Here is a 10,295-nt window from a genome sequence, read left to right as displayed (position 1 = left end):
CCATCTCTGGTGTCAATGCTTCTCAGGATAGGGTTCTGCATTCCGCTTGTGCTCTTCTCCCTTGATGGTCCTAGGGTCCTCTGTTTTTGGACTGCAAGGTCAGTGGTTCAAGCTCACCAGCTGTTTCTCAGAAATCCTATACAGGGTTGCTATGGGTTGGAACCAACTCTACAGCACTTAACAAACAACACTCGCATTCTGATTATCAAGCCTTCGAGGCCAGGTCAGATGGGTACTATCTGCAGGTTTGGGTGTTCCTGTATGTCTTCCCTCACGTCTTAAAAGTTGGATGCTTCACTCTCAGTTCTAGCCCTCCATGGCTGTGTCCTTGTCTGTGGGCTCAGGTGTCCCCAGGTCTCACCACACTTTTGTACCAACCAGTCCTTCCTCTTCTCTTTCTCATTTCAGGTCATCGGGAGTCTATGGAATGTAGTTGAACTCAGACCATTTCTTCATAGCTGCCTTTTCCCCTCTTCCACTTAACCAGTAGACTAGTGTAGTTGCCAGCAAGCTTTACATGCCTGCTCATGTGTTGTTCCCTTTGAGTTTCAGACTTAGAAGTGGGTCAGGATATAAAATTTACAAGTAATCTTTTCCTTCTATGAACTCTTTTTGTATTTATTTTTTCATTTAATTCTTTATACTGCCTTGTACTGTGTCAATTCCCCCCTCCCCCTCCTCCCCCCCAGTGTATTCTGCCTCTCAAATGTGGAGTCCTAGTATGGTGCTGAAGGATAGCTCTGGACTGGCAATCACAATGTCAGTAGTTCAAATCTACCAGCTGCTTTATGAAAACCCTATACATGGTTGCTATGAGTCAGAACTGGCTCAATGGCACTTAACACCTCTCAAATATAAGAGTCTTAGTGTGGCACTGTGGGATAATCAATGGACTAGTAATCACAAGGTTGGCAGTTTACACTCATCAGCTGCTCCTAGGAAAACCTATTAGGGTTGCTATGTCAGAAATGATTCAATGACGCTTAACAATAACGGCAACCTTGCAAATTGGGGTATGAGAATGGCAAAAAGGAATCATAATTTGTCCTCTGCAGTGTTTCACATACATAGATATTAAAGCATTTGGTTGAATTCTGTTGACTAAAACATAATGATACTTATTCATTTACTTAAAAAATAGGCAGTTGTTTTTTGGGTGCTGGAATGCTAATAGAAGCAATGCCTAGGAATTCTTACTGGTTGCAGGTTTTTGGGAAATTGAATTGGAAACCAGTTGTGGATTGGCGAGCATATAGCCTGGTTGTTAGGGGCCATCTAGTCGGTACCAACACATAGCAACCTACGTACAACAGAATGCAACACTGCCTGGTCCTGTGCCAACCTCACAGTCGTTGCTACACTTGAGCCCACTACTGCTGCCACTGTCCTAGTCCATCTCGTGGGGGGTTCTTTCTCTTTTTCGCTGACGCTCCACTTCACCAAGCATAATGTCCTTCTCCAGGGACTGGTCCCTCCTGATAACATGACCAAAGTATGAGAGTCGAAGTCTGGCCATCCTGGCTTTTAAGGAGCATTTTGGCTGTACTAATTCTAACACAGATTTGTTTGTTTACTGGCAATCCATGGTACTTTTAATATTCTCCTCCAACACCGTAAGTCAAATACATCAAATTTTCCACGGTCCTCTTTATTCATTGTCCAACTTTTATATGCATCTAAGGTTATTGAAAATACCATAGCTTGGGTCAGGTGCACCTTAGTCCTCAAACTGTCATCTTTGCTTTTGAACTCTTTGAAGAGGTCTTGTACAGCAGATTTGTCTAATGCAGTACATTGTTTAATCTCTTCAGTGCTGCTTCCAGGAATGTTGGTGATTGATCTGAGCAAAATGAAGTCTTTGACAACTTCAGTCTTTTCTACATTTATTTTGATGTTATTTATTGATACAGTAGTGAGGGCCTTTGTTTTCTTTACAGTGAGAGCAATCCATACCAAAGATTGTGGTCTTTGATCTTCATCTGTAAGTAGTTTAAGTTCTATTCAAGCAAAGTTGTATCATCTGCATATTGCAGGTTGTTAATGGACCTCTGGAGCTCCCTGTGAATGTACTGCTGCTGCATCCGTTTTTGAATTATCTTTAGTGAAATTTTACTTACATGCTATATTAATGATATTGTCCGATGATTTCTGCATTCCACTGGGTCATCTCTCTTTGGAATGGGCACAAATATGGATCTCTTCCAATCAATTGGTTAGGTAGTTTTCTTCCAAATTCTTGGCATGCATTTGAATTTTGGTGTTAGAGAAGAACATTCAAAGTACCACAGGCTGCCAGAAGAACAAATAAATCTGTATTGGAAGAAGTATAGTGGAGGTTTATCTGAAAGATTGCAATTTTGTATTCCATCTATTTCTGGAGTCTTGTTCTTTGCCAGTGCCTTCATTGCACATTGGACTTTTTCCTTCATTACTATTGGCTCTGGGTCGTATGCTACCTCTTGAAATGGTTGAACATAGACTATTACTTTTTCTTTTTTTTGAGTAATTGAAGATTTATTTAAGCAAAAATACATTACAGACTTAATAGGAGAGATTAAATGTTCGATCCAGTTTTCCTTCCTGGATCAGTTTTTCTTTCTTATCCCTGTTGGTTTTGAAAACATAATACCAGAAGAAAAGGGGCCCAATGCCAACCAAACACATCTCCTAAGAGTGAAGTCTTGGGTGGTGGTGGTTATGTGCCGTGGAGTTGTTCCCAACTCATAGCGACCCTGTACAGGGTTTCCAAGGCTGTAAATCTTTACGGAGGCAGAAAGCCTCATCTTTCGCCCACAAAACAACTGGTAGTTTTGAACTGCTGACCTTGCGGTTCACAGCCCGATTCGTAACCACTATGCTACCAGAGTTACTTGAAGTCTTGGGAGTGGGCCTGAAATTAGGGATAGATATTGGGGCATAGGTCCAATGAGCCAAGGCAGGATCTTTGATGAGTGTTCGGCATTTGGGGTTGTTGAACTGAAGCAGATACACCTGTTTAAGCCAGGACCTTATAGCCAGGTGCTCAGCTTGAGCCCGCCGGGTCTCTGGAGATATGTCGTAGTTGGCTGGGTTGAGGGTAGTGGGTAGAGTGGCCAGGCATGATGGTTTGTACTTTGGGAACGACATCTTGGTGACCAGGCTAGACTACTTCTTTTTGATACAGTGACTCTGTGTATTTCTTCTATCTTCTTTTGATGCTTTTCTGCATCATTCAGTATTTTGCCCATAGAATCCTTCAGTGTTTCAAGTCAAGGCTTGAATGTTTTTGTCAGTTCCCTCAACTTGAGAAATGCTGAGCATTTCTTTATAATGTTTGACTTTGTCTTCTCGAGCTGCCCTTTGAAATTTTCTGTTCAGCTTTTTTACCTTCTCATAGCTTCCATTTGCTGTAGTGTCTCTATGTTGGAGAGCAAGTTTCAGAGTCTCTTCTGACAACTGTTTTGGTCTTTTCCTTCTTTCTTGTCTTCTTTGTGACCTTAAGCTTTCTTCCTGTATGATATTCTTGATATCAACCGACAACTCTTCTGGTCTTCAGTCATTAGTGACAAATTCATCAAATCTGTACTTGAGATGATCTCTATATTCAATTAAGAAACTGACCTTTCTTAAGGACTCTTATCCAAAAAAAGTCTGGGGTAGCCTGGTTAGTCATTGTTCTCTAGTATAGAATTCCTTCTTCTTTCTCCTTAGCAGTGCAGGAGATGTTGTTAGGTGCCATTGAGTTGTCTCTGATTCATAGCAACCCTATGCTCAACAGAAGTAAACACTGCTAATCCTCACAATTGTTACTCCTGAGCCTTTGCTGCTGCCATTGTGCTAATCCATCTTATTAGGATTCTTACTTTTTTCCCACTGACTCTCTACTTTATCTAGCTTGATGTCCTTCTCCAGGAACTGCTTCTTCCTTATAACATGTCCAAATTATGAGAGATGAAACCTCACCATCCTGGCTTCTAAGGAGCATTTGGCTATACTTCTTCCAACACAGATTTGTTTGTTCTTCTGGCAGCCTATGGTACTTTGAATATTCTTCTCTAACACTGTAATTCAGATGCATGAATTTTCTGTTGTCTTCCTTATTCATTGTCCAACTTTTATATGCATATGAGACTATTGAAAATACCGTGGCTTGGGTCAGAATAATGGTAGCCCTCACATTGATATCTTGTTTCCTGAACAGATTAAAGATGTCTTTTACAGCAGTTTTGCCTAATGCAACATATCATGTTTGTTCATTTTTCTATTGGGATGTTTGTCTTCTTCTTCTTTTTAAAAAATCGTTTTCTATTCACAGTATGCTTGTGATATATTTATAACAACTAGAAATGGCTTTGCTATCTAGTATTTCAGTATGCTTATGATATATTATGGAGTCCTTGTATGGTGCTGTAGGTTAATGCACCAGACTGCAAAGCCGTTTGAACTGAAAGGTTAGTGGTTCAAGCTCACCAGCTGCTCCTTGGAAACCCTACACAGGGTCGGTATGGGTCAGAACCGACTAAACGGCACTTAACAACAACAACAGTGATATACCAACTAGAAATGACTCTGTTATGTAGTTAGTTCAGAAAGAAAGAGTAGATTTACTACTACAGAATCCAAATCATTTATTTATTTTTCCATATATTTTTTGATGTTTAGTTAGTTTGTATTGCATAACTCTATATAGCTGCCCAATTCACTTCTTAATTAGCTGGAAGGTACATTTCTCAATTGGATGCTCTATAGGTACCAAATTGAGGTAATTTTATAACTGGCTAAAATGCTGGGAACTCTTAGTTTGAAATATTTCCAGGCCAAAATTGTTAGTATAATGAATGAAGTATAGCTTGAAGATTCAATTGCCCATTTATGCACTGATGCAGACTCAGTTATTGTTAAGGGGATATTTGTCTTGGTGTGGCACTGTAGGATAAGCACTGAACTGGTAACTGCAGGATCGGTGGTTCAAACCCACCAGCTGCTCCTTGGAAACCGTATCAGGAATGCTATGACTTAACAACAACAACAACATAAGAAAATACTTTCTTGACTGACTTCCCTGGAGAGGTAGGTTAGCTGTGTATTCTGACTCTTTCATGCTTAAACCCCCAAACCAAACCTACTGCCATCGAGTTGATTCCTATTCATAGCAACCCTGTAGAACAGAGTAGAACTGTTCCTTTGGTTTCTGAAACAATAAATCTTTATGGGAGCAGACAGCCTCATCTTTCTCCATTGGAGTGATTTGTGGGTTTGAACTGATGACCTCGTAGTTAGAAGACCAATGCTTAGCTTTCACACCATCAGGGTTGCTTTGTTGTTGTTGTTAAGTGACATTGAGTTGGTTTCGACTCATAGTGACCCAGCACATCATTTCCAAGGGCAACTGGTAAGCTTGAACTGCCAACCTTGCGGTTCAAACTTACTCTGCAACACATTGCATTAGCCCACAGCACACCAGGACTCCATTTCAGTGGTTAACTCTGCAAGCTCCAGACGCATTGCCATCAAGTTGATTCTGACCAATATTGATGCTAACATAGATCCCATAATTGGTGTGGGTACTGTAGGATAAACACTAGACTGCTAATCCCAAGATCGATGGTTCAAACTCGGCAGCCACTCCCTGGAAACTCTATTCAGGGTTGCTCTGAGTCAGAACTGACTCATCACACTTAACAATTTTCCTAAGAGGATATTAACCCTATTCTGTACTTAATTAACTATGAAAATATACATGCTGCCTGCATTTCGGATTATGGAATAGCGTTACTCTAGCAGGGGGCACTGGATGGTGCAGAAGGTTAATGTGTTCAGCTGTTAACCCAAAGGTTGGAGGTCTGAGTCTGCCAATGGAGTCTTGGAAGAAAGACCTGGTAATCTACTTCTGAAACCTTATGTAGCATAATTCTGTTGAAAGCAAGTCTGTGGCAACTGGTTTTACTCTAGCAAGTATGTATCCACTTACTCTGCTGCCCAATTCTTATTAAAAATGTAATAGAAGCAACAGCCTTTGAGAACTGCTAATCAGTTTTTACTTGGATCAAGTCAGGATATCAGAGAGCTCAACAGGTTGATTGCATTGTTTTAGAGTGGTGTAGAATTGCTTTTTCAGAATTGTTCTTTGGTGTAATATAATAAGCCTTTAATGAGAGACATTAAAACAAAGAGCTTTATAAAATTTTGTACTTATATTATTATGGAATTCTTTTGAGTGTATTATCTGTATGCTCTTAGCAATACTACTACTATTTCTACTACTGCTGTTACTATTCTGCTGACGATCCGGAAGACTAAGACCAGGCACAAAATAAACTAATGTTTGTTGAACAAATACTGCTTTTAACTCTGAAGGTAAAGGCTTAGGTCTAAAGCGGGGGAGATACTTTCTTATGGATAAAGGGTTATGCAGTGGTTAAGAGAGTGGGCTCTGGAGCTTGATTTCCTAGGCTTTATTCCTGACTGCTACTTCCTAGCTGTGTGTGTTACTTAGCCTTTTGGTGCCTCAGTTTTCTTGTCTATAAAATGGGGATAGTAATAGCATCTAACTCTGCAGGTTGTTGTGAGAATTTTGTGTTTATACATGCACAGTACTTAGAATCTGTCTAACCCAGAACCAGTGCCGCATTAAGACATGTGAAGGCCCTAAACGTTGATCATTTGTAATGACAACTCCCCTGTTTATTAACTCATCCCAGTGGGTATGCAAATTATATGAGAGGGCTTCAAAATTATTTGTGGAAAATTCCACTATCTTTTATTTTATTTTAAACTTTTATTGTGAATTGAGTGAAAATGTACAAAGAAGGTCATTAGTGTTACCTTCAACAAATCATACACTTTGTTTCATCTAAAAGATTGCAATTCCCTCCATGCAACAACAGTTATCCCACTTCCTCCCTGTGGTTCCTGTTTCCGTTCCACTCACCACCTCCCCATCCCTTCTTAACTTTGTCTTTAGGTAAATGTTGCCCTTTTGATTTTGAATGATTGACAATTTACATGGTGAGCATACCTTGCTAGTATTCTTGTCCCCATATAACTATCTATTGCTTGCTTTAAAATTGGGCCAAGAGGGTGATTTCTGTTTCACACCTGAAGGGTGACCAAGTGTCATAGTCTCAGGTTTCTCCAGTCTCCTTCTGGCCAGTAAGCCTGGTCTTTGTTTATTTATAATTTTGAGTTTTGTTCCACATTTTTTTCCTACTCTATCCAGGACCTTCTAATGTAATCCCTTTTAGAACAGTTGGTAGTGGTAGCCTGGCACCATCTAGTTCTTCTTGTCTCAGAGTTATGGTGACTGATGCTCACCTGTACCATTGGTCCAGTGGACCAGTTGATTCCAAACATCTTCACCATTATCTTTTAATTTCATTTTCTCATGAACTTTTTGATAGGTTTAAGGAGTCCAGTTGGCACAGTGTGTTGTTAGGCTCTGAGTTGCTAACTGCAAGCTTGGCAGTTCAAACCCATCAGCTGCTGCTTGGGAGAAAGGTGAAGCCCTCTGTACCCATAAAGATTTAGAGCCTCAGAAACCCTAGGGAGCAGTTCTATTGCATGGTAACTCTGTAGGATAAGCACTAGAATGCATGCTGTGGGAGAAAGATGAGGCTGTCTAGTCCTGCAAAGATACATAACTTCAGAAACCCTATATAAGTTTTCTATACGTTGGAATTGACTTAAAGGCATTTACCAACAACAACCCACCACTCATCTGTCAGTTTGTCGTATTGTGGTGGCTTGTGTGCTGCTTTGATTGGGAAGGCTATGCCTCAGATATTTTAAATACCATTGTGGACAGGTTTCAGCTGAGTTTCCAGATGAAGCCAGACTAAGAAGAAGAAGAGATGGACTACTTCTGAAAACCTTTTGAATAGCAGTGGAACACTGTCAGCAACCGATTATTTAGTATTAAAACATGAGGAAGAGCACCAGAATATTATTGTCAGATAGAGTGCTGGAAGATGAGTCCCTCAGGTTGGAAGGCACTTAAGGTGAGCCTGGGGAAGCGCTCACTCCTCAAAGTAGAGTTGACCTTGATGAAGAAAATGGAGTTCAAGTCCTCAGGACCTTCATTTGCTGATGGGGCACAACTCAAAATGAAGAGAAACAGGTGTAAACATGCATTAATAGTTGGAAAAAGGAAATGTACGTGTGTGAATCTAGAAAAACTTGAAATTGTCAAAAATGAAATGGAATGCATTAACATACATATTGTAGGCATTAGTGAGCTGAAATGGACTGGTATTGGTCATTTTGAATCTGACAATCACACAGTTTACTATGTCAGGGGTGACAAGTTTAAGAAGGATGGCGTCGCATTCACCATCACAAAGAACACATCATGATCTGCCTTGAAGTACAGTGCTGTCTGTGATAGGGTAATATCCATATGCCTACAAGGAAGGCTAGTTAATACCCTTATTTATTCAAATGTATGCACCTACCACTAAAGCCAGTGATGATGAAGTTGAAGAATTCTACCAGCTTGTGTACTCTGAAATTGATGAAACATGCAGTCAAGATGTATCAATAGTTACTGGTAATTGGAATGTTAAGGTTGGAAACAAAGAGTTTGGAAAATATAGCCTTGGTGATAGAGATGATGCTGGAGTTCTCAATAGAATTTTGCTAGACTAGTGACTTCTTCATTGCAAATACCTTTTTTAAACAACATAGACGATGACTAAACACATAGACCTCAGCAGATGGAATACACAGAAATGAAATAAACTAAATCTGTGGAAAGAGACAGTGGAAAGCTCCATATCATCAGCCAAAACAAGGCCAGGGGTAGAATGTAGAAAAGACCACCAATTGTTCATATGCAAATTCAGGCTGAAGCTGAAGAAAATAAAAACAAGTCCATGAGAGCCAAAATACGACCTGAATTAAGAGATTACCTGAAGAACTGATTTGATGAATTAGACACTAAAGACTGAAGACCAGAAGAATTGTGGAATGACATCAAGAACATCAATTTTTTAAAAAAATTATTAAGACAAGAAAGAAGGAAAACACCGAAATGAATGTCAGAAGAGACTGAAACTGGCTTTCCAGTGTAGAGATGCTAAAGAAAATGTAAGAAGTGAGGAAGTACTACAAAAGCTGAATAGAAAATTTCAAAAGTCAGCTTGAGACGACACAGTCAAGTATTATAAAGAAATGTGCAAAGACCTGGAGTTAGAAAACCAAATGGGAAGAACACACTCAGTATTTCTAAAGCTGAGAGAACTGAAAAAAAAATTCAAAACTTGACTTGCGTTATTTTCGGACATAATGTCAGGAGGGACCAGTCACTGGAGAAGGATGGATATCATGTTTGGTAAGGTGGAGGGTCAGAGAAAAAAAGAGGAAGATCCTCAACAAGATGGATTGGCCAAGTGGCAGCATCGATGGACTCAAGCGTGGCAACAGTAGTGAGGTTGACCCAGGATTGGGCAGTGTTTCATTCTGCTGTGCATAAGGTTGCTATGGGTCGGTACTGACTTGATGGCACCTAACAACAACAATTGGTAAAATATTGAGTGATGCAGAAAACATCAAAAGAAGATGGAAGGAATACACAGAGTCACTGTACCAAAAAGATATGGTTGATATTCAACCATTTCAAGAGGTAGCGTATGATTAAGAAAGAGACAATGATCCTGAAGGAAGAAGTCCAATGTGCATTGATGTCATAGGCATTGAACAAAGCACTGGGAATAGATGGAATACAAATTGAAATCTTTCAACAAAATGATGCTGCACTGGAGGCACTCACTCATCTATGGCATGAAACTTGAAAGACAACTACCTGGCCAACTGACTGGAAGAGATCCGTATTTGTGCCTGTTCCAGAGAAAGAGGTGACTCATCAGAATGTGGAACTCATTTGACAATATCATTGATAACCCATGCTAATATAGTTTTACTAAAGATAATACTAAAACGGTTGCAACCATACACTGACAGAGAATTTCCAGAGGTTCAAGCCAGATTCAGAAGAGAACGTGGAATAAGGGATATCATTGCTGAAATAAGATGGATCTTAGCTGGAAGCAGAGAATACCAGAAAGATGCTTATCTTTGCTTTATGGATTATACAAAGGTTTTCAATTGTGTGGATCATGACAAGCTATGAACAGCTTTACAGAGTATGAGTATTTTGGAATGTGCTCATGAAGAACCTGTACATAGACCAAGAGGCACTTGTTTGAATAGAACAAGGGAATACTGAATGGTTTAAAATTAAGAAAAGTGTGCGCCAGGGTTGCATTCTTTCACCATACGTACTCAATCTGTATGATGAGCCAAATAATCAGAGAAGCTGG

General features: G+C 39.9%; 1 protein-coding gene across 1 annotated transcript; it reads right to left on the bottom strand.

Annotated features, from left to right (window-relative positions):
• Nucleotides 1-2,541: 2,541 nt before the first annotated feature.
• LOC102835878 (NADH dehydrogenase [ubiquinone] 1 beta subcomplex subunit 4-like) lies at nt 2,542-3,126 on the bottom strand. The gene is made up of 2 exons (XM_006835239.1): nt 2,851-3,126; nt 2,542-2,664 (listed from the first exon to the last, which is right to left on the bottom strand). Exons 1-2 carry the CDS (start codon nt 3,124-3,126, stop codon nt 2,542-2,544), a joined length of 399 nt encoding a protein of 132 aa, XP_006835302.1.
• Between the last annotated feature and the right edge of the window lie 7,169 nt (nt 3,127-10,295).

Source organism: Chrysochloris asiatica, unplaced genomic scaffold (genome assembly GCF_000296735.1).
Source record: "Chrysochloris asiatica unplaced genomic scaffold, ChrAsi1.0 scaffold00016, whole genome shotgun sequence".
In the NCBI taxonomy this organism is placed as follows: domain Eukaryota; kingdom Metazoa; phylum Chordata; class Mammalia; order Afrosoricida; family Chrysochloridae; genus Chrysochloris; species Chrysochloris asiatica.
This window is presented reverse-complemented; position numbering and strand designations above follow the sequence as displayed.

Bases quoted from the DNA above. Each gene is read 5' to 3' on its own strand.
- LOC102835878 (XM_006835239.1), bottom strand. From the start codon at position 3,126: ATGTCGTTCCCAAAGTACAAACCATCATGCCTGGCCACTCTACCCACT. The intron at 2,665-2,850 runs GTTACGAATCGG...CACTCTTAGGAG, and splicing joins GTAACTCTGGTAGCATAGTG to ATGTGTTTGGTTGGCATTGG.